The 26,575-nt window shown below is 50.8% G+C and overlaps 1 protein-coding gene and 1 pseudogene across 2 annotated transcripts; both read right to left on the reverse strand.

The window, feature by feature from the left end:
• Positions 1-20,970, reverse strand: part of LOC103650440 (clathrin heavy chain 1-like) — a 41,156-nt pseudogene extending 20,186 nt beyond the window's left edge.
• A 2,843-nt stretch (positions 20,971-23,813) lies between these two features.
• LOC109945271 (transcription factor RSL3) lies at positions 23,814-25,431 on the reverse strand. Of its 2 annotated transcripts, XM_020551117.1 has the most exons (4): positions 24,851-25,431; positions 24,483-24,725; positions 24,230-24,361; positions 23,814-24,137 (listed from the first exon to the last, which is right to left on the reverse strand). In XM_020551117.1, the coding sequence occupies exons 1-4, from the start codon at positions 25,385-25,387 to the stop codon at positions 24,042-24,044; spliced, it is 1,008 nt and encodes a 335-aa protein (XP_020406706.1). In that variant the 5' UTR covers positions 25,388-25,431; the 3' UTR covers positions 23,814-24,041. The 2 variants fall into 2 exon arrangements, with proteins under 2 accessions (XP_020406706.1, XP_020406705.1); XM_020551116.2 differs by having other exon boundaries at positions 23,814-24,361.
• Positions 25,432-26,575: the final 1,144 nt, after the last annotated feature.

Genomic DNA, 26,575 nt, shown 5'->3' on the forward strand with positions numbered 1-26,575 from the left:
AGAAGACGCGGCTCTGGAACTCGGCAGCCTTGGGAATTCACAACGGGTGCTCCGCTATAATTCACCGGACATGTCCGGTGTACACCGGACTGTCCGGTGCGACTGCGAAGCAACGACTACTTCGCGCCAACGGTCACCTGCAGGCGCATTCAATGCGCGCCAGAAGCGCGCAGAAGTCAGGCACGCCCATACTGGCCCACCGGACATTAAACAGTACATGTCCGGTGTGCACCGGACATCCAGGCGGGCCCAGAAGTCAGAACTCCAACGGTCGGAATCCAACGGCTTTGGTGACGTGGCTGGTGCACCGGACATGTCCGGTGTGCACCGGACTGTCCGGTGCACCATACGACAGACAACCTCCACCAACGGTCATGTTTGGTGGTTGGGGCTATAAATACCCCAACCACCCCACCATTCATAGCATCCAAGTTTTCCAGCTTCCAACCACTATACAAGAGCTAGCATTCATTGCAAAGCACACCAAAGGAGATCAAATCCTCTCCCAACTCCACACAAAGCCTTAGTGACTAGAGAGAGTGATTTGTAGTGTTCATTTGAGCTCTTGCGCTTGGATCACTTCTTTTCTTTCGCATTCTTTCTTATGATCAAACACTCACTTGTAATTGAGGCAAGAGGCACCAATTGTGTGGTGGCCCTTGCGGGAAGTTTGATTCCCAAGTGATTTGAGAAGAGAAGCTCACTCGGTCCGAGGGACCGTTTGAGAGAGGGAAAGGGTTGAAAAAGACCCGGACTTTGTGGCCTCCTCAACAGGGAGTAGGTTTGCGAGAACCGAACCTCGGTAAAACAAATCCGTGTGTCTCACTTCTTATTTGCTTGAGATTTGTTTTGCACCCTCTCTCGCGGACTCGTTTTTATTTCTAACGCTAACCCGGCTTGTAGTTGTGTTTATATTTGTAAATTTCAATTTCGCCCTATTCACCCCCCTCTAGGCGACTATCAATTGGTATCAGAGCCCAGTGCTTCATTAGAGCCTAACCGCTCGAAGTGATGTCGGGAGATCACGCCAAGAAGGAGATGGAGACCGGCGAAAAGCCCACTACAAGCCACGAGAGCACTTCATCGGAAGAGTCCCGCACCAAGAGGAAGGAGAAGAAAGACTCCTCCAAAGGGAAGGAGAAGAAGAAGGACTCCTCCAAAGGGAAGGAGAAGAAATCTTCTTCACACAAAGAGAAGAAGGAGAAGTCTTCCTCCTACAAGCCGCAACGGAGTGGGGACAAGAAAAAGAGGATGAGGAAAGTGGTCTACTACGAGACCGATTCTTCATCAACCTCCACCTCCGGCTCCGACGCGGCATCCGTTACTTCTAAGCGCCAAGAGCACAAGAAGTATAGTAAGATCCCCCTACGCTACCCTCGCATTTCTAAACATACACCTTTACTTTCCGTCCCATTAGGCAAACCACCAACATTTGATGGTGAAGATTACGCTAGGTGGAGTGATTTAATGCGATTTCATCTAACCTCACTCCACAAAAGTATATGGGATGTTGTTGAGTTTGGTGCACAGGTACCATCCGTAGGGGATGAAGATTATGATGAGGACGAGGTTGCCCAAATCGAGCACTTCAACTCTCAAGCAACAACAATACTCCTCGCTTCTCTAAGTAGAGAGGAGTATAACAAAGTGCAAGGGTTGAAGAGCGCCAAGGAGGTTTGGGATGTGCTCAAAACCGCACATGAAGGAGATGAGCTTACAAAGATCACCAAGCGGGAGACGATCGAGGGGGAGCTCGGTCGGTTCTGGCTTCGCAAAGGGGAGGAGCCACAAAACATGTACAACCGGCTCAAGACCTTGGTGAATCAAGTGCGCAACCTCGGGAGCAAGAAATGGGATGACCACGAAATGGTTAAGGTTATTTTAAGATCTCTTATTTTTCTTAACCCTACTCAAGTACAATTAATTCGTGGCAACCCAAGATATACACTAATGACCCCCGAGGAAGTAATCGGGAATTTTGTGAGTTTTGAGTGCATGATCGAAGGCTCGAGGAAGATCAACGAGCTTGATGATCCCTCCACATCCGAAGCTCAACCCGTCGCATTCAAGGCGACAGAGGAAAAGAAGGAGGAGTCTACACCAAGTAGACAACCAATCGACGCCTCCAAGCTCGACAATGAGGAAATGGCGCTCGTCATCAAGAGCTTCCGCCAAATCCTCAAACAAAGGAGGGGGAAAGACTACAAGTCCCGCTCCAAGAAGGTTTGCTACAAGTGTGGTAAGCCCGGTCACTTTGTTGCCAAATGTCCATTATCAAGTGACAGTGACAGGGATAACGACAAGAAGGGCAAGAGGAGAGAAAAGAAGAGGTACCACAAGAAGAGGGGCGGCGATGCCCACGTGTGCCGCGAATGGGACTCCGACGAGAGCTCCACCGACTCCTCCGACGACGAGGACGCCGCCAACATAGCCGTCACCAAGGGACTCCTCTTCCCCAACGTCGGCCACAAGTGCCTCATGGCAAAGGACGGCAAAAAGAAGAAGGTTAAATCTAAATCCTCCACTAGATATGAATCCTCTAGTGATGAAAATGTTAGTGATGAGGAAGATAACTTGCGATCTCTTTTTGCAAACCTCAATATGCAACAAAAAGAGAAACTTAATGAATTGATTAGTGCGAAAAGGATGATCTCTTGGACACCCAAGAGGACTTCCTTATTAAATAAAATAAGAAGCATGTTAAGGTTAAAAATTCTTATGCTCTAGAAGTAGAAAAATGTGAAAAATTGTCTAGTGAGCTAAGCACTTGCCATGAGACTATAGACAACCTTAGAAATGAGAATGCTAATTTGTTAGCTAAGGTTGATTCTCATGTTTGTAATGTTTCAACTTCCAATCCTAGAGATGTTAATGATGATTTGCTTGCTAGGATTGAAGAATTGAACATTTCTCTTGCTAGCCTTAGAAATGAAAATGAAAAATTACTTGCTAAGGCTAAAGATTTTGATGTTTGCAACGTTACTATTTCCGACCTTAGAAGTAAAAATGAAATATTGCATGCTAAGGTTGTAGAACTAAAATCTTGCAAACCCTCTACATCTATCGTTGAGCACACTTCTATTTGTACTAGATGTAGAGATGTTAACATTGATGCTATACATGATCACATGGCTTTAATTAAACAACAAAATGATCATATAGCAAAATTAGATGCTAAAATTGCCGAGCATAACTTAGAGAATGAAAATTTTAAATTTGCTAGAAGTATGCTCTATAGTGGGAGACGCCCTGGCATCAAGGATGACATTGGCTTCCAAAGGGGAGACAATGTCAAACTTAGTGCCCCTCCTAAAAAATTATCTAATTTTGTTAAGGGCAAGGCTCCCATGCCTCAGGATAATGAGGGTTACATTTTGTACCCTGCCGGTTATCCTGAGAGCAAGATTAGGAGAATTCACTCTAGGAAGTCTCACTCTGGCCCAAATCATGCTTTTATGTATAAGGGTGAGACATCTAGTTCTAGGCAACCAACCCATGCTAAGTTGCCTAAGAAGAAAACTCCTAGTGCATCAAATGAACATAGTCTTTCATTTAAAACTTTTGATGCATCTTATGTTTTGACTAACAAATCCGGCAAGGTAGTTGCCAAATATGTTGGGGGCAAGCACAAGGGGTCAAATACTTGTGTTTGGGTACCCAAAGTTCTTGTGTCTAATGCCAAAGGACCCAAAACCATTTGGGTACCTAAAGTCAAGAACTAAACTTGTTTTGTAGGTTTATGCATCCGGGGGCTCAAGTTGGATCATCGACAACGGGTGCACAAACCACATGACAGGGGAGAAGAAAATGTTCTCCTCCTATGAGAAAAACCAAGATCCCCAACGAGCTATCACATTCGGGGATGGAAATCAAGGTTTGGTCAAAGGTCTTGGTAAAATAGCTATATCTCCTGACCATTCTATTTCCAACGTTTTTCTTGTAGATTCATTAGATTACAATTTGCTTTCTGTATCTCAATTATGCAAAATGGGCTACAACTGTCTTTTCACTGATATAGGTGTCACTGTCTTTAGAAGAAGTGATGATTCAATAGCATTTAAGGGAGTGTTAGAGGGTCAGCTATACTTGGTAGATTTTGATAGAGCTGAACTCGACACTTGCTTAAATGCTAAGACTAACATGGGCTGGCTCTGGCATCGCCGACTAGCACATGTTGGGATGAAGAATCTTCACAAGCTTCTAAAGGGAGAACACATTTTAGGACTAACAAATGTTCATTTTGAGAAAGACAGGGTTTGTAGCGCATGTCAAGCAGGAAAGCAAGTTGGTGCCCATCATCCACACAAGAACATCATGACGACCGACAGGCCGCTTGAGCTACTCCACATGGATCTATTCGCCCCGATTGCTTACATAAGCATCGGCGGGAGTAAGTGGATGATTATTCTCGCTTCACTTGGGTATTCTTTTTGCAGGAAAAATCTCAAACCCAAGAGACCTTAAAAGGATTCTTGAGACAGGCTCAAAATGAGTTCGCCTTAAGGATCAAGAAAATAAGAAGCGACAACGGAACGGAGTTCAAGAACTCTCAAATTGAAGGCTTCCTTGAGGAGGAGGGGATCAAGCATGAGTTCTCTTCTCCCTACACGCCACAACAAAATGGTGTAGTGGAGAGGAAGAATAGAACTTTATTGGACATGGCAAGGACCATGCTTGATGAGTACAAGACTTCGGATCGGTTTTGGGCCGAGGCGGTCAACACCGCCTGCTACGCCATCAACCGGTTGTATCTTCACCGAATCCTCAAGAAGACATCGTATGAACTCCTAACCGGTAAAAAGCCCAACATTTCATATTTTAGAGTCTTTGGTAGCAAATGCTTCATTCTTGTTAAAAGAGGTAGAAAATCTAAATTTGCTTCTAAGACTGTAGAAGGCTTTTTACTAGGATATGATTCAAACACAAGGGCATATAGAGTCTTTAACAAGTCCACTGGACTAGTTGAAGTTTCTTGTGACGTTGTGTTTGATGAGACTAACGGCTCTCAAGTAGAGCAAGTTGATCTTGATGAGATAGGTAATGAAGAGGCTCCGTGCATCGCGCTAAGGAACATGTCCATTGGGGATGTGTGTCCTAAGGGATCCGAAGTGCCTCCAAATGCACAAGATCAACCATCCTCCTCCACACAAGCATCTCCACCAACTCAAAATGAGGATGAGGCTCAAGTCGATGAAGTAGAAGACCAAGCAAATGAGCCACCTCAAGATGACGGCAATGATCAAGGGGGAGATGCAAATGATCAAGACAAGGAGGATGAAGAACAAAGGCCGCCACACCCAAGAGTCCACCAAGCAATCCAACGAGATCACCCCGTCGACACCATCCTCGGCGACATTCATAAGGGGGTAACTACTAGATCTCGTGTTGCACATTTTTGTGAGCATTACTCTTTTGTTTCCTCTATTGAGCCACACAGGTTAGAGGAAGCACTCCAAGATTCGGATTGGGTGGTGGCGATGCAAGAGGAGCTCAACAACTTCACTCGGAATGAGGTATGACATTTAGTTCCACGTCCTAATCAAAATGTTGTAGGAACCAAATGGGTCTTCCGCAACAAGCAAGATGAGCATGGTGTGGTGACAAGGAACAAAGCTCGACTTGTGGCCAAAGGATACTCCCAAGTCGAAGGTTTGGATTTCGGTGAAACCTATGCACCCGTAGCTAGGCTTGAGTCAATTCGAATATCATTAGCCTATGCTACTTACCATGGCTTCAAGCTTTATCAAATGGACGTGAAAAGTGCCTTCCTCAATGGACCAATCAAGGAAGAGGTCTATGTTGAGCAACCTCCCGGCTTTGAAAATAGTGAGTACCCTAACCATGTTTATAAACTCTCTAAGACACTTTATGGGCTCAAGCAAGCCCCAAGAGCATGGTATGAATGCCTTAGAGATTTCCTTATCGCTAATGGCTTCAAAGTCGGAAAGGCCGATCCTACTCTATTCACTAAAACTCTTGAAAATGACTTATTTGTATGCAAATTTATGTTGATGATATTATATTTGGGTCTACTAACAGTCTACATGTGAAGAATTTAGTAGGATCATGACACAAAAATTCGAGATGTCTATGATGGGGGAGTTGAAGTACTTCTTGGGATTTCAAGTAAAGCAACTCCAAGAGGGCACCTTCATTAGCCAAACGAAGTATACTCAAGACATTCTAAACAAGTTTGGGATGAAGGATGCTAAGCCCATCAAGACACCCATGGGAACTAATGGGCATCTCGACCTCGACACGGGAGGTAAGTCCGTGGATCAAAAGATATACCGGTCGATGATAGGTTCCTTGCTATATTTATGTGCATCTCGACCGGACATTATGCTTTCCGTATGCATGTGTGCAAGATTCCAAGCCGACCCTAAGGAAGCTCACCTTACGGCCGTAAAACGAATCTTGAGATATTTGGCTTATACACCTAAGTTTGGGCTTTGGTATCCTAAGGGATCCACATTTGATTTGATTGATTATTCGGATGCCGATTGGGCAGGGTGCAAAATCAATAGGAAGAGCACATCGGGGACTTGCCAGTTCTTCGGAAGATCCTTGGTGTCTTGGGCTTCAAAGAAGCAAAATTCGGTTGCTCTTTCCACCGCCGAAGCCGAGTACATTGCCGCAGGCCATTGTTGCGCGCAATTGCTTTGGATGAGGCAAACCCTGCGGGACTACGGTTCCAAATTAACCAAAGTCCCTTTGCTATGTGATAATGAGAGTGCAATCAAGATGGCGGATAATCCCGTCGAGCATAGCCGCACTAAACACATAGCCATTCGGTATCACTTTTTGAGGGATCACCAACAAAAAGGGAGATATCGAGATTTCTTACATTAATACTAAAGATGAATTAGCCGATATCTTTACCAAGCCTCTTGATGAACAAACTTTTAACAAACTTAGGCATGAGCTCAATATTCTTGATTCACGCAATTTCTTTTGCTAAACTTGCACACATAGCTCATTTATATACCTTTGATCATATCTCTTTCATATGCTATGACTAATATGTTTTCAAGTCCATTTCAAACCAAGTCATAGGTGTATTGAAAGGGAATTGGAGTCTTCGGCGAAGACAAAGGCTTCCACTCCGTAACTCATTCTTCGCCATCACTCCAAGCAACTCTCCATTTTTGGGGGAGAAACCATGAGCACCAAGCAAAAGGACTCCATCTTTGGTATAATCTTCACTCATTTATTTATGACCAAAGGGAGAGAGAGTAATTCGAGGGCTCTAATGATTCCGTTTTTGGCGATTCATGCCAAAGGGGGAGAAAGTATGAGCCCAAAGCAAAAGGACCGCACCACCACCAATTTCAAAAACTTAGTTTTTCAAAGAGTATTTTCAATTGGTATATTATTGTGTTCAAAAGGGGGATAAAGTAGTATTTCAAAAAGGGATATATCAAAACCCCCTTGAACACTAAGAGGAGGATCTCATTCTAGGGGGAGTTTTGTTTAGTCAAAGAAAAAGCATTTGAAACAGGGGGAGAAAATTTCAAATCTTGAAAATGCTTTGCAAAATCTTATTCATTTACCTTTGACTATTCGCAAAAGAACTTTGAAAAGGATTTATAAAATAGTTTGCAAAAACAAAACATGTGGTGCAAGCGTGGTCCAAAATGTTAAATAAGAAAGAAACGATCCATGCATATCTTGTAAGTATTTACATTGGCTCAATTCCAAGCAACCTTTGCACTTACATTATGCAAACTAGTTCAATTATGCACTTCTATATTTGCTTTGGTTTGTGTTGGCATCAATCACCAAAAAGGGGGAGATTGAAAGGGAATTAGGCTTACACCTAGTCCCTAATTAATTTTGGTGGTTGAATTGCCCAACACAAACAATTGGACTAACTAGTTTGCTCTAGTGTATAAGTTATACAGGTGTCAAAGGTTCACAACAAGCCAATTAAAAAGACCATAGTTGGGTTCAAATTAGAGAGCTAAAGGCATCCCGAAAGGCTCCCTGGTCTGGCGCACCGGACTGTCCGGTGGCACACCGGACAGTGTCCGGTGCACCAGGGGACTTCGCCCAGAACTCCTCAGCCTCGGGAAATTCTCAGAGCCGGCGTGCTATAATTCACCGGACAGTGTCCGGTGCTCCAAGAAGACACGGCTCTGAAACTCGGCAGCCTCGAGAATTCACAACGGGTGCTCCGCTATAATTCACCGGACATGTCCGGTGTACACCGGACTGTCCGGTGCGACTGTGGAGCAACGACTACTTCGCGCCAACGGTCACCTGCAGGCGCATTCAATGCGCGCCAGAAGCGCGCAGAAGTCAGGCACGCCCATACTGGCCCACCGGACATTGAACAGTACATGTCCGGTGTGCACCGGACATCCAGGCGGGCCCAGAAGTCAGAACTCCAACGATCGGAATCCAACGACTTTGGTGACGTGGCTGGTGCACCGGACATGTCCGGTGTGCACCGGACTGTCCGGTGCACCATACGACAGACAACCTCCACCAACGGTCATGTTTGGTGGTTGGGGCTATAAATACCCCAACCACCCCACCATTCATAGCATCCAAGTTTTCCAGCTTCCAACCACTATACAAGAGCTAGCATTCATTGCAAAGCACACCAAAGGAGATCAAATCCTCTCCCAACTCCACACAAAGCCTTAGTGACTAGAGAGAGTGATTTGTAGTGTTCATTTGAGCTCTTGCGCTTGGATCGCTTCTTTTCTTTCGCATTCTTTCTTGTGATCAAACACTCACTTGTAATTGAGGCAAGAGGCACCAATTGTGTGGTGGCCCTTGCGGGAAGTTTGATTCCCAAGTGATTTGAGAAGAGAAGCTCACTCGGTCCGAGGGACCGTTTGAGAGAGGGAAAGGGTTGAAAAAGACCCGGCCTTTGTGGCCTCCTCAACGGGGAGTAGGTTTGCGAGAACCGAACCTCGGTAAAACAAATCCGTGTGTCTCACTTCTTATTTGCTTGAGATTTGTTTTGCACCCTCTCTCGCGGACTCGTTTTTATTTCTAACGCTAACCCGGCTTGTAGTTGTGTTTATATTTGTAAATTTCAGTTTCGCCCTATTCACCCCCCCTCTAGGCGACTATCACCTATCTTGGTGCCCCCAGCTGCCGGAGAAGCCCTCTTGATCTACGTCGCTGCGACCACTTAGGTGGTTAGCGCCGCGATTGTGGTCGAGAGACGAGAAGAGGGGCATGCATTGCCCGTCCAGAGGCCAGTCTACTTCATCAGCGAGGTACTGTCCGAGACCAAAACCCGCTACCCACAAGTTCAGAAGCTGCTGTATGCGGTGATTCTGACGCGGCGGAAGTTGCGACACTACTTCGAGTCTCATCAGGTAACTGTGCTGTCATCCTTCCCCCTGGGGGAGATCATCCAGTGCCGAGAGGCCTCGGGTAGAATCGCAAAGTGGGCGGTGGAAATCATGGGCGAAACAATCTCGTTCGCCCCTCGGAAGGCCATCAAGTCCCAGGTCTTGGCGGACTTCGTGGCTGAATGGGTCGACACCCAGCTCCCAACAGCTCCGATCCAGCCGGAGCTCTGGACCATGTTCTTCGACGGGTCGCTGATGAAGACAGGAGCCGGCGCGGGCCTACTCTTCATCTCGCCCCTCGGAAGCACCTACGCTACGTACTACGCCTCCATTTCCCGGCGTCCAACAATGTGGCCGAGTACGAGGCTCCGGTCAACGGGTTGCGGATCGCCATCGAGCTAGGGGTTCGACGCCTCGATGCTCGCGGTGACTCACAGCTCGTCATTGACCAAGTCATGAAGAACTCCCACTGTCGCGACCCAAAGATGGAGGCCTACTGCGAGGAGGTTCAGCGCCTGGAAGACAAGTTCTACGGGCTCGAGCTCAACCACATCGCCCGATGCTACAACGAGACTGCGGACGAGCTGGCTAAAATAGCCTCGGGGCGAACAACGGTTCCCCCGGATGTCTTCTCCCGAGACCTGCATCAACCCTCCGTCAAGATCGACGACACACCCGAGCCCGAGGCACCCTCAGCCCAGCCCGAGGTACCCTCGGCTCAGTCCGAGGCACCCTCGGCTCAGCCCGAGGCACCCTCGGCTCGGCCCGAGGCACCCTCAGCTCAGCCCGAGGCATCCTCGGTTCAGCCCGAGGTATCCTCAGCCCTCGAGGGTGAGGCACTGCGCGTCGAGGAGGAGCGAAGCGAGGTCACGCCTAATCAAATCTGACAGACCCCGTACCTGCAATATCTCCACCGAGGAGAGCTGCCCCTCGACCGAGCCGAAGCTCGGCGGTTGGCGCGACGCGCCAAGTCGTTCGTCTTGCTGGGAGATGGGAAGGAGCTCTACCACCGCAGCCCCTCAGGTATCCTCCAGCGATGCATTTCCATCACCGAAGGTCAGGAACTCCTACGAGAGATACACTCGGGGGCTTGCGGCCATCACGCGGCACCTCGAGCCCTTGATGGAAACGCCTTCCGGCAAGGTTTCTACTGGCCGACGGCGGTGGTCGACGCCACTAGAATTGTCCGCACCTGCGAAGGGTGTCAGTTCTACGCAAGGCAGACCCACCTGCCTGCTCAGGCTCTGCAGACGATACCCATCACTTGGCCTTTTGCTGTGTGGGGTCTGGACCTCGTCGGCCCCTTGCAGAAGGCACCCGGGGGCTACACGCACCTGTTGGTCGCCATCGACAAATTCTCCAAGTGGGTCGAGGTCCGACCCCTAAACAGCATCAGGTCCGAGCAGGCGGTGGCGTTCTTCACCAACATCATCCACCGTTTCGGGGTCCCGAACTCCATCATCACCGACAATGGCACCCAGTTCACCGGCAGAAAGTTCCTGGACTTCTGTAAGGATCACCACATCCGGGTGGACTGGGTCGCCGTGGCTCACCCCATGACGAATGGGCAAGTAGAGCGTGCCAACAGCATGATTCTACAAGGACTCAAGCCTCGGATCTACAACGACCTCAACAAGTTCGGCAAGCGATGGATGAAGGAACTCCCCTCGGTGGTCTGGAGTCTGAGGATGACACCGAGCCGAGCCACGGGCTTCACGCCGTTCTTTCTAGTCTATGGGGCCGAGGCCATCTTGCCCACAGACTTAGAATACGGTTCCCCGAGGACGAGGGCCTATGCTGACCAAAGCAACCAAGCTAGTCGAGAAGACTCGCTGGACCAGCTGGAAGAGGCTCGGGACAAGGCCTTACTACACTCGGCATGGTACCAGCAGTCCTTGCGACGCTACCACGCCCGAGGGGTCCGGTCCCGAGACCTCCAGGCGGGCGACCTGGTGCTTCGGCTGCGACAAGACGCCCGAGGGCGACACAAGCTCACGCCTCCCTGGAAGGGCCGTTCGTCATCGCCAAAGTTCTGAAGCCCGGAACATACAAGCTGGCCAACAGCCAAGGCGAGGTCTACAGCAACGCTTGGAACATCCAACAGCTACGTCGCTTCTACCCTTAAGATGTTTTCAAGTTGTTCATATACCTCGCTTCAATGCAAAGTTTAGTCATCAAGGAAGGGTTAGCCTTGCCTTGGCAAAGCCCGACCCTCCCTCGGGGGCTAAAAGGGGGGAACCCCCTCTGCGTTGAATTTTTTCCTCGAAAAAAGATCCTTTCCGCCAGAATGTCTTTCGTGCTTTTCGACTGCTTCGAAAGTGGATCCTGAAAACGACGGAGTACACGTAAGCAGCCAAGGCTGACCGAGCCGAGGGACTCCTACGCCTCCGGGATACGGATACCTCACTCATCACCTTCTGCGATAAGTAACTCACGCTCGGATAAGTGATTCCGCAGACCGAACAAGTCTTCACGCTCGAAAGCTCCTCTGTCGAAGCGGTTCTTCAGGCCTTCTCGACTGCGTCGGTGACAGAACCCCATGGACAGGCAAGAGCGCGCGTAAGCGGCAAGGCCGACCGAGCCGAGGGATTCCTACGCCTCCGGGATACGGATACCTCACTCATCACCTTCCGTGAAAAGCAACTCTCGCTCGCACAGACAATTCTGTTACCGACGAAAAAGTCCAGATACTCGAAACAAGAGGAAAAGAAGCGCAGCTTTACAACACGGCGAGGGTGTGTTTGGGCCTCGGCGGCCGCAGAAAGCACACACTACAAGACAATCCGATCCTGCAGGCTCGGATCTTGACAGCTGAAGGGAGCAGCAGCACCCTCGGCGTCGACTACACCTTCGGTGAGGTCCGACCTAGCCTCGGACGGCGACGCGGTCCGAGGATCTCCACTTTGAAGGACGGCATCATCACCACGCTCAGGCCATCGCCGCCAGGGTCTTCTTCGAGAATCCGGCCCGAGCAGGCGGCTCGGCTGGTCACCCCGAGGCCTCGGCCAGCTGTCCTCCGAGGACATCAGCCCGGCCCGAGGCCTCGGCAGATCAATTCCGGCGTCGGTCCCGCTAACGGACGACCCGGCCAGGCTCCGGCCGACCAAGTCCTCTCTTTTCGAGCCAACTCTGCCTCTGTCCATGCTGACACCGCTACCCCTGGCCTCGGCTCATCGAAGAGCGACCGAGGGGTTCCTTTAACTAAGCTAGAGAAGCCTCGGACAGCAAGGCCGACCGAGCCGAGGGATTCCTACGCCTCCGGGATATGGATACCTCACTCGTCACCTTTGCACGGGGCGACTCACGCTTGGTGAAGCGGTTCGGGCAACCAATGGGCGAGTCTTAGTGCTCGAAAACGAGGAAAAAACACGGCTCCACACCAAAAATACATACATGTTTAGGCCCCGACAGCCACAATGAACAAAAGATCGGCACTCAAGGTGCCATTACAAACGGAACTCCGGTTCCACCTCCGCAGGTACGAACAACCCCACTCGATCGGGGGGCCTGCGGAGCGACAGAAGACCGACGAACGGCACGCCGTCGCCCGCTCCAGCAGCGGCGACGACGACGACCCCCGCTCCGGGTGGCCGAACCGCAGCAGCAATGGCCTCAGGGCGGACGCTGCTGCAACCTTGCCCTCGCCCACGCCGACGCTCGAAGGGCGAGGACAAGTACAAAGAGCCGGAGGCCCGAAGCGCGGATGGTGGCGGTGATCCCGTCGGCAACGGGGACTTCTCGAGCCGCCTCCACCTCGGCACCGACAACAGGGGCCGTCAGCCCTCCGGCAGATCCCCACTCAGATCCTCCCGGACGAGTGGGGCACCGACCTCCGCGTGGAGGCGCCGTACCGGTGCAAAGGCAGGACCGCCCCAGAACACGAACGCCGCCCTGGCAGCGCGCGATATCTTGGGCGGTCCTCCCGTGCACACGGCGCGGCAACCGCCTTCCGGCAGGAGGGGGCACCGGGAGCCAAGCCGACGAGCCCGACACGCTGAGGCTGACGACGCCCGCCGTCGACCAGCCCCGCGTTGTCGAAGTCCGACCCGCCCGCAGGGCCAGTGAGCGCCCTCTCCCTCGAACGCCGAAGGAGAGGCCGACCCACGAACCCGCGCGGGAGGTAGAGCTCCGGCTCAGCCCGGTCTCCACCCCAGCGAGGATGATGAACATCCTTGAAGCTGAGGGTGGGACCAAGATCGCAGCCCGGCTCGCTCCTCCCCACCCAGGGGCTGGTGGTCACCGTCTCGGGTGACCGCCGGCGGAGGGGTGCAGCCGGGCTGACTGATGAAAATCCTTGAAGCCGAACGATGGCTGAAAGGTACCAACTCCCACGGAGTTGCGTTCCTCCAACGGCAGGGCGGAAGGACTGCGGGCATCCCCCATCCGGGGGCTCGGAAGGTGGAAAGACACGATGCATAAGGGAGCATGAAGACATGGTCGCCTTTCAAGGGGGTCACTCTCCCTTTAAAGGCGACTCTCCCTACTTGCGTCCCCAGCCGTCACGGGCTGAGTCTTCTCCAGCACGCTCCAAGGTCCTCCCCTACGGCGCGGGGGCTGGGCCCCACGCGTCATGCAAGCCAGCCCAGGGTGGAAGAAGCCAAACCGCCGCGCGCGCGGTGCATGCAACCGTCCAGCGGTTGCAAACGTCCCTCCACTTTCGCCCAGACCAGCGGGTGAAAGGGCGGGCAGCCATGCAGGCAGCATGCAACCGCGCCAAGTGGGCACACCTCTCCGACTTCCAGCGCGCCTAGCATGGAAGCCCAGGCCCACGCGTCATGCAACCGGTGCGCCAGATGCTACGTGCGAGCAACTGCACCGCCACTCGCGCCACTGCCACGCCTCCTCGACTGCGGAACCAGTACCACGACTCGAGGCAACCCTACGCGCGACCCAGCAGCGCTAGCCTGGCACGATGGTCAATACGGCCAAAAATGGGCCGGCAGTAATGGCGGTGGCAGGCGGGCAGGAGCAGCGGTCACGTCGTCAGCCAAGCTTACGTCCCATCCGCGGGCAGCGAGAGAGCCCTCTCTCACGGCGTGAAGACGACGCGCCCGTGTTCCGTTCCTCGAACGGCTCGCGCACGCGCAACGGTCGCCCCGCGAACCGCTCGCCTCGTCGCATTAACTCCACGGCGGGACAGGCGGCGCCTCTGGCAGGAGAAGCAAGCGACGCTTCACCTTCACCATAATGACCGTGTCAAAAGAGGTACGCCATGTCATTCGATTTCGTATCCTTTTCCTTTTTCCTCTTTCTCTCTCTTACGACAGGGACCGGGAAAGGGGATACCCCGAAAAGGATCCTTCTCTGTGAAGGAACCAGGCTCCGAGCCTCCCTACTGATCAGAGGTTCGAAGGCTGGCCCCTCGAAGGGTTCAACAGTCGCCTCAGAGCGCGTGGGCTCCACACCCACTACTGGTCAGAGGTTCGAAGGCCGGCCCCTCGGAAGGGTTCAACGACCGCCTCAGGCTACTCGGGCTCCGCGCCCACTACTGATCAGGGGTTCGAAGGCTGGCCCCCGAAGGGTTCACAGCCGCCTCAGACACAGAGCGAGGGATGACCATGGGTACGTTCGATACATAACCAAGGCTCGGGCTGCGCTCCCGAGGTACCCTAGGACATTTCCGAGACCAGCGGGAACAATCTTGTAACGGAATCCCATCAAAGGGAGGCATCGAGCCCTCGGACCCCGTCGACAGGGGACCGGGTCCGGCAGATCACCCGCAGGTACTTTTGGGCGCGCCTCTGGGCCTCTAGCCGACCCCTAGCGAATGGGGCACGGACGTCCACTCGGATTACCCGCCAGCAGCTCACCGGAGACACCATGTTCGGCGCCCTCCTAGGGCAACATGGCGCTTTCCCCCCTCCTCCTTGCGAAAAGGCGACGTAGGGGCGTATGTAAAAAAGTTGAGTCTGTCCCTGACCGTCCTCTCGCCCTGTGCGGAGGCTCGGGGGCTGCTCTCGCAAACCCGGCTCTGGCCAAACCGTTGACAGCGTCAACATACCAGCCCGAGAACTTGGGACCCGACCGTGCACCCGGGCTACGGCCAGTTCGCATGAGGGAACGACCAGACCAGCCAAAGCATTGTGCGAGGCATTAAGACCTCGGAGGAGTCAAACCACTCCTCCGAGGCCTCGGGGGCTACACCCGGCGGGTGTGCTCGCGCGCACCCACCGGAACAAAACGCAACCGAGAAAGGCTGGTCCCCTTGCAAAAAAGTGCGACGAAAGCCTCCAAGCGAGTGCTAACACTCCCTTCGAGGCTCGGGGGCTACTGTCGGGGACCATAATTAGGGGTACCCTCAAGTCTCCTAATTCTCAGCTGGTAACCCCCATCAGCATAAAGCTGCAAAGGCCTGATGGGTGCGATTACGTTAGGGATCGGTCCATTCGAGGGACTCGATCACGCCTCGCCCGAGCCTAGCCTCGGACAAGGGCAGCCGACCCCGGAGGATCTCCGTCTCGCCCGAGGCCCCCCTCCAGCGACGAACATATTTCCGGCTCGCCCGAAGCCCTGTCTTCGCCAAGAAGCAACCCTGACTAAATCGCCGCGCCGACCGACCAAATCGCAGGAGCATTTAATGCAAAGGTGGCCTGACACCTTTATCCTGACGCGCGCCCTTCAGTCGACAGAGCCGAAGTGACTGTCGTCACTTTGCCGCTCCACTAACCGGCCTGACAGAAAGACAGCGCCGCCTGCGCCGCACCGACTGCAGTGCCACTTGATAGAGTGAGGCTGACAGGCAGTCAGGCCCGGCCTCAGGCACCATAGGAAACTCCGCACCATAGGAAACTCCGCTCGAAACTCCCCAGGGCTCGGACTCGGGCTAAGCCCCGGAAGACGGCGAACTCCGCTCCGCCCGACCCAGGGCTCGAACTCGGGCTAAGCCCCGGAAGACGGTGAACTCCGCTCCGCCCGACCCAGGGCTCGGACTTGGGCTAAGCCCCGGAAGACGGCGAACTCCGCTCCGCCCGACCCAGGGCTCGGACTAGGGCTCAGCCCCGGAAGACGACGAACTCCGCTTCGCCTGACCCCAGGGCTCGGACTCAGCCCTGGCCTCAGCCGACGGTCTCCGCCTCGCCCGACCCAGGGGCTCGGACTCGACCACGGCCACGGAAGACAGACTCGACCTCGACTTTGGAGGAGCCTCCACATCGCCCAACCTAGGGCGCGGACCGACCACGTCGACAGGAGGTGCCATCATCACCCTACCCCAAGCTGACTCAGGCTACGGGGAACAAGACCGGCGTCCCATCTGGCTCGCTCCACCAGATAGGCAATGATGGCGCCCCGCACGCTCCCTGACGACAGCGGCTCTTAGCCCCCTTACGGAAGCAAGGGGACGTCAGCAAGGACTCGACAGCCCCGACAGTTGTCCCTCCACCAGGCTCCGGCGCTCCTCCGACGGCCACGACACCACACGAACCGGGTGCCAAAACCTCTCCGGCTGCCTCGATGGCATGTACTTAGGGCGCTAGCTCTCCTCCGCTAGACACGTTAGCACTCTGCTACACCCCCATTGTACACCTGGATCCTCTCCTTACGCCTATAAAAGGAAGGACCAGGGCCCTCTTACAGAGGGTTGGCCACGCGGGGACGAGGACGAGACAGGCGCTCGCGTGAGGCCGCTCGCTCCCTCTCCCGCGTGGACGCTTGTAACCCCCTACTCGCACCCGACCTGGGCGCGGGATGAACATGAAGGCCGCGGGATTTCCACCTCTCTCACGCCCGTCTCCGGCCACCTTTCTCCCCCCTTCGCGCTCGGCCTCGCGCCGACCCATCTGGGCTGGGGCACGCAGCGACATTTCACTCGTCGGCCCAGGGACCCCTCGGTCTCGAAACGCCGACACATATCATCAGCCAATACAATGGGTTCGAACCAAACCTGCTCAATGAAATACACGAGAAAGTCCTCTGACAGTTCACGGTCGCCAGATTGTGAGCATGTCTCCATGCAGTCCTTGTACATGTTGTCTTTCTTCGATAGAGCAATCGACTGCTTCCACCTGTCAGCCTTCTTGTAAATGTAGGCGGCGATCCTCCTCATCTCCAGCAATTCATGCTTCTGAAGCTGCTCAATAAATTAACACATGTTATTAAATTAAAAGCGGTAGCGATAGGAATTGCACGACTGTCTGGCTATTTTATTTTTATTTTACCTTCTGGGCAAGACCAATCTGGTCAAAGTTGTCATGCGTGTCAACTGATTCACGGAGTCTCTCATAGTCCTCCTCTCAGACATAAAGCTCATTCAAGGCTCCATTCATGGCAGAGACATTGTTACTCTGAATTGCAACCATATATGGTTTCACAAGATGCAACTGACCAGCCTGTCCAAAGAGCAACAAGAATCAGATTTTTGGGAGGAATTGAAACAGGGCTTCTATTCAAAGTGCACTGCAGAAATAGATTTTCAATCAGATGCTTACCTTGCGCATTATGTCTACAACTCTGGTGTGATCTAAACGAAGTGCAAGCACGTTTAGCATATCATTGATGAGATCAGGATGCTCTTGCAAATAAAACTGAACTGCCTTGTAATATAGCTCGACATTTGAAACTTTAACACAGACATCCTTGAACTGCATGTGATCCCATGCATCTGAAGAGTGGTTCATAATTGTGGTGGCAGCATTGTCAAATTCATCATATTGTATGTACAGGTAGGTAAGTTCTTTCCAGTGTTGTTGTTCGTCACAAGCTCGAATAAGCTTAGGAATGTTGAGTCGGGTGGAGAAAAGTTTGATGTGCTCCATAAGCTTCTCAGAGCGGTATCTAGCATATAGAACTCCCAATTCTGTGAAGATGCCCATGTGTGCACGTTCAAGTCCAAGACCACTCTCCATGAGAGCAATAAGTTCACTGAAGCATCCTCTGTTCTGGTAGTACTCACTGACTTCTTCGAGGTCATCAACCTAAACAAAAAAAGAGCAGCTATGTCAGAAAGAAATATATCATAGAAACTTTGCAATAAAACAAAGAATAGGGAAAAATCAAGTATGCCCTCCTACTTGTATATCTGAACAATAATATTGAGACCACATATTTGTGCAAGACGGAACTCCTCCACGTCAACACAAGCAAAGCAGACCTCCTTCCACGTTTTAGCACTGTTAGCCTTGCGAGCAGCATCCACAGCACCTTGGTATTGCTTCAGCTTAACCAGGGTAACAGCCAGCTTAGCCCAGTTTGAGATGAAAGCATATATGATCTTTGCAGCTTCATATAGTTCTTCATCATATAGACGGTCACCAACATTTTGAAGGTCGGCAACATTTGGCATTGAGTCTGTCAATCTTAGCGTATGCAAAGATGAGTTCTCCATCGACTTTAGGTTCCCGTGCCTTTTGCCTTACCATCAGAAGGTACTTCACTAAATCATTGTACACATTGGCTTCCTCAGCCGCACGGATGACATCAAGGAAGTGTGCTGCATCATCTGCACGAATGAAGGACTCAATTGCTTCACTGACCAGACCTTCACGTAACTGGGCTTTAGCAACCTGGCTCCAAACAGCGTCTTCTTCAGCACGGAAGGCAAACTCCTCAGCCCTGTCTATGCTTCGGATGTTATCCAAGAGAACATCGACAGCCTGCACATTTAAATTGAACTTCTTAAATATAGCAAAAGCCTCCTCGTACAGCTATGCCTCAACAGCAACTTCTCCAATAGCAGGCCCATCAAAATTGTCTAGTCTGTTAACATAGTCCATGACTCTAGATGGATCCGCCTTGATGGCGGTCAGGATGAGTAGGTTCTACAGGTTGAAGTTTCCACTGAATGCAGAATTCTGAAGAACTATCTTTTCAAGAAGCTCAATCAATTCGTGAGGAAGGTCAGCAGTCATGAATGCCCGAGATGGCGAGGAGACAGGCCTCCGGAGGAGAGGAACAGGGATGCCTACGTTGAATCGCTACAGACAGATTTGGTCAATTTGTCATGAAAGAGGTTTAAAAAATAATAGACAGGAAAAAGGGAAAAAATGTTTTACACAGCGTGGGCATGTGCAGTTAAAGTACCGCTTCAGATCATTGTATCTCTTCTTGGTGACTGTTGCAGTCTCAATATAGCTTATAGATACCTAACAAGTGACAACAGACAATCAGGTACACAAACAACATTAACCAGAAAGATAACAACGGAAAAAGAAAATGATAGATTGAAAATGTGATTTAGAGAAGGTGGACAAATTGCAGCTTTTGGGACTTCAGGCAAATCCAGTGAGTCAAGACCGGTATTTGACTCGTAGTCTTCATCAGGCAGCTTGGTAGCGCTTGCAGCTACTGTTTCGTCATGTTTCTCCTTGGGAAGAGGTAGTGTGGAGCCATTGAAGTAGGTCGGCCCAATCTAAGAAGGAAAAACATAGTATCGAGTAAGATTTGAATCATTTGAACTAACCATGTCACTCACAAATCCATATATATACCAATAGATCTTCATGAGGTTTGAGAAATTCTATCTCTATTTCTGATGGATCCCATCAACTTCATGTTCCTCAGCTATTTCTTTCATCAGTTTCAACTTGGCATCAATAGGAGGACGGACAGAGAGTAGTTCAATTATCTGCACAAGGTTAAATTAGTTCAAACTCAAAGTGTCATATAACCTGACGATTGACCCGCAATTAGGCATCAACTCTGAAGCTGCAGCAACAAATTCCTTCCCATATTTAGTTGCAAAGATCATTTTAAGTTGTAACAGTTTTAGTAGATCTGCACATCTTGGAGCAGCAAACCAGATACTTGATATTGCTTCTTTAAGATCAAAAGGACACTCCCTGAAGCCAACAAAACAAGGAAACACAAATCAGTTAGCTTCATAGTCACAAATCAGTTAATCAATTTTATCAACTATAGCCCGTTTGTATTCAAGAGAAGGAACCAGTATCCCTGCTTTATACTTCAAGATAATATGCCGTAATATAAATTGCAACAACAAAGAAAATATCATCGGTAACATCCTTGGAGTTTGGATTATTTTTTCATGACTTAGTACTACATAATTATATTTTTATGTTGTACCACATAACTATCGATGTACTGCTTATTTATGAGTATCCCTGCTTTATACTCACATATGTACTGCTTATTTATGAGTATCCCTGCTTTATACTCACATATGTACTGCTTATTTATAAGTATTTAAATAAAAAACAAAAAAGAGTATAAGTAATAATGAAGGCAAGCAGAAATTGAGTAACAGAAGGTGAAGGTGAATCTGCCTAGCTGAGCAGCAGCCTGTGAGAAGGTGAAGGTGACTGAAATCAGCAGCAACAGCCATATAAGAAACCCTGATGCACAAGAGAAATGGAGTAACAGAATGTGCCCCCACTATTGATGTACAACTTATATGGTCGACTGCAAGCCTGGATCGTATGTCGGGTTTCTCAACAGATTGATTGGCTAACAATCGAATAGGCACAATGCAACAAATAGATAAAAGTTGTTGGAAATTTTCCCATTTCCTACAACAAAACAATACATTATGGTAGTAAAAGAATAATAGCCTTTTCAGGAGGCAACTAAAATACATTACAGAATTCTTGATCTTGGATGCCCTCAAGACTCTTGTAGATGAATGCATCCAATTCACATGTTTGTTTATTGTTGCCATCTGTAGAATTCCTTTTATGGGCCTCATTCGAAGTATCACCTCCATTTCTTGAATCTGTTAAAACATCACATAAATCTTCAGACAAATGAACACTATGATCCATCTTAAGAATGTAGTGTGATATAAGATGAGAGCATATATGATGATATACTTTACAATATATGGTTGTATCAAGTACCCATTATATATATCAGTTATGTACAGTCTTATGGAAATCTGACACAATTAACACAATGCTATCTCCATGAGTAACCAATAAAAAACGGAGCCACATGATAAGTGCAGTAGATATTTTTAGCTAGAGATGATTACCTAAATGCACGTTCATTGGCAGCTATAACCGGTTGTAGTGAAATTTCTAGAAAAAAACTGATCAACTTGGTAACTCTCCCTTTGCACTACTTTGAGATATCACTGAAGACATGTTGTCAATATAAGAAATGCCATTAGAGCCCCCCACAATAGCAGTCCTTTGATATTAGACGTTAATACTATAACCAAAAAAATGTAAATGCAATAATAAAATTAGAGCACAAATATCTATCGAGTTCCAAGTTTTATGCATCAGGGTTTCTTATATCAATGAAGACATCTTGTAAATTTAGTGTCACCTAGTGTCCATGGAAGTGCAGATATAAGAAGAGGAATATAAAGATTAGGACATTAAGCCATAGCATTCCTGTAGACAAAGAAGAAATCACTGACTTTAGTTGCTGAAACAATCCAAGACTGGAGAAGAAATTGTAAGAGGACTGTTAAGGACTGCTAACTTAAGGGCTTTGCTTGAGTGATTCCCTGCCTACGTAGGTTCATGTTTGGTTTTGGGTCGGCAGTTTACCTACCCTAGTATAGTTTTGAAATATGAATATAACAGTAAGATATAAGTGGACCAGTCATGTCAATTTTATTGCTAGTTTAAAAGTGATTCTTTTCAAGGAATCTCTCTACTCAACAACACTTGATTAGGACAACAGACTTGCAAATAATTTTTTTGTTTGATGTTGAACAAAGGTTAGGGTACGAATGCCAATATGCAAGGATCTTTAAATAAATACATCTGACATTGCTTGCTAATTTTGACAGGTTGGTGTCATACACTACTTTTTATTCTTGAAAGCTAGAGAGAACTCGGCTATGTACCTGTAAGCTGTGGTGAGGCCTCACAGAGGATTAACTGCAACAGTTTCATATTGGCAAAAGCAGAAGGGAAGGGAATTAGATGGCCCACCCGACCATGTCTTCAAATGTAGATGAATATAGTGAGAGGGCTATTCCTCGTCGTCTAATCTCTAAAATATTAGAGGGGGACATTCATGTAGTCTCAAGTGAATGGATTGTGATGCAAGCATCACTTACTGGACTTACCAGGTCACAATTTTCAAGGGTAGTCCACTTATGTTGCTTGCTTGTTCCTTTCGATCAACAACAGGCCTAGTAGCGATACCTATAAGGGTAGATTCAAGAAAGGGAAAGCATGTATAGAAACTGAATTGCCGGGACTTAAAATAACACAATCTAGCTAATCACCTACAAGCAAACCAACAGCAGATCCACCTGCAAGTAGTAAGATAGATGCCTCCACAATCCCATGCAATCTGAAAGCTGCTAGTCACAAATAATATACTAAAACAAAAGGTATCAGAAAGTAGCAGGGCATGAAGACACTGACTGATAATTGGACAGATCCACCTAAATAAAATGAAGAAAATCATAAATAATTAAGAGTAAAAAAAGAAAATGGTGCGGCTGCTTTTCCAGTCACAGACCGAGACGAAATGCGCTGGTGACAACAGGAACGCCGCCGCCGCCGTGGATTCCGGTCTCGTTCTTGGATCCGAGCAGGAGGGGGACAAGCTAACAGCGGGCGAGCCAGCGCTGGGCTAGGACCGTTCTTCCGAGTCTGGCGACGGGCGCGGCGTCTGCGACATGGGAGGGAAGCGGTGCTCCCTCTAGCGATTCTAGGGGACACCCCCAGTGTTACAACCCCCGCCCCGCCCTAAAGAAGTAAAAGCGCCCCTTCACGGCGACGGCTCGATGAGTGCGAATAATACATCGATAGAGGAGGGGGTAGGAGAAGGGGATCAGGTTACCTATGGCGCCGAGCGGCTGAGCTTGCAGAAGGCGGTGTGGAGCCAGGACGCAACGGGCAGCCGCGATGGTGAGGAGGGGGCAACAGTGGTGGAGGAGAGGAGGCACGCGACGTAGTGGTGGATGCGCATGGCGATGGTCGGCCGCGAGGTGGGGGCGAAGCGCAGACGGTGGTCGGTGGTGTAGGGTGTGGGCAGGCGTCGCAGGGCGGTTGCATCGCGGGGTGGGGTGGGCGATGCGATAGAGGAAGGGAGGAGAAAGCTGGGCAGAGATAGAGGGAGTGGGGACCCGAACGCCAGGTTGGCCCGAGAGCTTGCGACGTGCTGGGCATGCTACGTGGGCCGCACCAAATAACACAGCCCACGCGACCTGTCGTCATCGGCTGTCGGCTTGTAAATTATAGTACCATACTGGGCAGCCAACCATTGCAGTACCAGCTTATAAGCTGCGCTCCTTTAGAGGAAACAATCGTGCTTAAATGCTCTTGCGAGTCTCTGCTCGAGACGATTTTTTGCGTGAGAGGACGGGCGCGGCTAGCAGGTTAGTGTGGCGATGGACGATCTAGCAGGTTAGTGTGGCGATGGACGATCCAGATTGAACAACGGCGATGGACGATCCAGATTGAACGAAGGTAGAACGGCAGGCTACTCTTACAGTCTTAATAAGTAGTAGAGATTACCAAAGGGTTTTCGTTAGCACTGCTGTCCGTGTTCGCCCCCGCACAGGCATTGCTGACTGCTGTTCATCATTCGAAAAAGAACCATACCAAGCTTGGAAAGCGTCGAACAATTTCAAACTCGTACAAGTCTCCCCGTCCAATTTTGCGACTAAGGGAGAAGAAAACATTTCCTTGATTCAAGTGCTCCAGCAGGCAACTGGGCATGCATCATGCATGCTACGACCTTGTGTATCTAAAATAAATAAAAAAAAGGAAAAGAAAACTTGCAGACCGATTGCAAGTTGCAACAAGCAAGCAAGCACATCGTCACATTGAATATTGAATGGGAGACGCGTCGGCTGCAGAACCATCATCTGTCCTGTCCATGCATGCGGAGGTCGATCCCGATGCCCATCCCGTTGTACGCGATGGGCGCGTACATCCACGTGTCGTCGGAGCTCAGGAGCTGCAGAACAGAACCACAGGAGGAGGAGCTGTCGTTAGCGGGACGACGGCGGCGGCGGCGGCACGAGATGGAAACGGAATCGGATCCCTCACCCTGATCTGAAGCTGCAGGAACTTGACGTAGTGGACGGCCTCCTCGAGCATGGTGCTCATGTCCACCTTGGTGCCGTTGGGCACCAGGCTCTGCAGCACCTTGAGCCTCTCGTTGATCCGCTCCCTCCGCTTCTGCACCACCACCACCACCACCCCGAAAGGAAAATTCAGCCGTTTGTTTTCATCAACAGAACAACAGGACTGCTGGCCATGCTGCGCGGCCCGCGGCGACGGCAGGTACGGTACCCCGTACCCTTGCGTAGATGCTCTGGGGCTCCGCTGTCGTCGTCGTCGCCGCCGCCGCGCCGCGGCCAGCTGCCCGGGCATTCTCGTTGCCCTTGGGGCGACGAGCGCCGGCGTCCGCGGACTCCAGAGGAGACGCGTTTGAGTCGCTGTCGGAGGTAGTGCAGCAGCTCGTGGGGCCGCTTCCGCTGGCGATGGCCGTGCTCGGGTCTTCGTCTTCGTCCCCGCTCTTCTTGCGCGCGCGTTTCCGGCCCTGCATTTTACACGGTTCCAAACAACCAGCATTTGCATCAGAAACCCAACTCTCGTTTGGTGTCATCATCGGTACGATGTGGTACACGAAGAAGAACACCACGGCTCAAGATGAAGCTGACTTACTCTCGTCGTTTGGGTTTGGGTTTGGGTTTGGGTTTGGCCATCGTGTTCCTCTACCATCTGCTTCCTCTTGCTCTTGTTCGGCGCGGCGCTTACCGAGCCAAGCCCAAGCGTGCCCACGACGCTCGTCGGACCATCCAGACCCTCACCATTCCCACACCATTTGAAGAAGGGATGGTCTGCGGCGGCCACATTATTCAGGTACTCAGTCTCAGCTGCACCGAGCAGCTCCTCCGGTGGGCCACCTGCTGGCGCAGCGCGGGAGCTGCTCCCGAGGGGGAGCTCGTCCGAGTTGCTACCTGAGTAGCTCAGATAGCCGCAGCAGCCGTCGTATGCGAGCGGCACGGCAAGGCTGCCGTCGCCGTGCACGTCGTCGGAAGAAGCTTGGTCGTCAGACCAAAGCAGCTGGTGCCGGCCTTCCTCGCCGTGGGACCGGAAGAAGGCGCCCAGCAGCTGCGCCACCAGCTCCTCCGACTCGTCGCCGCCGGTGCCGAGCTCGGCCCAGGCGCCGGCCTCGCTGACCAACCCTCCGTCCTCCATTTCTGATGGTGTCTGAGCTGCTCGCTCGCTTGGAGGCTACAGGTCAACGACTGAGGCATGGATGATCTTCAGTTTCTTTTAAAGAACAAAAGGGTGACTGTGATTAAAGAAATGGACGGCGGTCCACGGTTGGGATGGAGTAGTTTATGGCCACAGGTCAACGACTGAGGCGGTGCGAAGGTTAATTACAAGATGGTGAGAAAGCTTCAACTGCTAGCTGGTGGTAGAGATGGCCAAACGGGCCGCCCGGCCCGGGCCCGGTGAAGCCCGGCCAAAAACCGAACCGGGCTTGCTGAGCCAGCGGGCTTAATTTTCTGTCCAAGTCCAGCCCGCAGCGGGCCTAAACGGGCCGGGCCGGGCCGTTTAGCACGAAAAAACGTATCGAAAAGCGGGCTAAACGGGCTGGTAAGCACGTTTTAGTGTAAAAAAACGGGCTTAGAGGTAAACGGGCCGTGCCGGGCTAGCCCGACGTGCCTAGTTTCTTGTAAAAGCCCGCCCGCTTATTCTACCGTGTCGGGCTCGAACCGGGCCCAAAAAACGGGCTTCGTGCCGGGCTCACGGGCCTCGTGTTTTTTGTCCATCTATAGCTGGTGGTGGTAGACAGGACAGTGTTGTAGCCTGGCCTGTCCGTGAAGGCGGTTCAATGATTGGGGGACACGACACTTGGCTAATCAACCATTGCCTCATCAAGGGCTGTCGCAGCAAGTCTATCATCTCTGAACAGGAACAGGGTTTCACCTCGAATTAAACGATTGGAATAGAACGAGAGAGCGACGATGCTGCTTCTGCTTGCCTGGGGAAGATGGAATAAAGAAAATAGGATATGCAAAAGGAGAGGAGAGGGCCGCACGAACACATGGTGGAGAGAATCTGGACCTTCTTTACAAACTTAAGAAGATACGCTAACGTACGTTCATTAATGTATAATGGTACGTTCGTTCGCGCAGCCTCATTCCGGTTTTAAATCACCAACCATATATGCAGGTCCATTTTCTTTGGTGCCGTGTCATATCTTGGGCTCTTGTTTTTGTGTCGTGTCTTATCGGTTTTAAATGGTCTGGCACATTTTTTTTGTCATATAATGCTTTAGGCTCTTATTTTTATGACGTGGCGTACCGACTCTAAGGGTCTGTTTGGTTGGGCTGTGGCTGTGAAAAAAGTTGCTGTGGGCTGTGAGCTGTGGAAAAA

This window comes from Zea mays, chromosome 3 (assembly GCF_902167145.1).
Source record: "Zea mays cultivar B73 chromosome 3, Zm-B73-REFERENCE-NAM-5.0, whole genome shotgun sequence".
In the NCBI taxonomy this organism is placed as follows: domain Eukaryota; kingdom Viridiplantae; phylum Streptophyta; class Magnoliopsida; order Poales; family Poaceae; genus Zea; species Zea mays.

Bases quoted from the DNA above. Each gene is read 5' to 3' on its own strand.
- LOC109945271 (XM_020551116.2), bottom strand. From the start codon at position 25,387: ATGGAGGACGGAGGGTTGGTCAGCGAGGCCGGCGCCTGGGCCGAGCTC. The intron at 24,726-24,850 runs GTAAGTCAGCTT...TGTAAAATGCAG, and splicing joins CCCAAACCCAAACGACGAGA to GGCCGGAAACGCGCGCGCAA. The intron at 24,362-24,482 runs GTACGGGGTACC...GTGGTGGTGCAG, and splicing joins CCCAGAGCATCTACGCAAGG to AAGCGGAGGGAGCGGATCAA.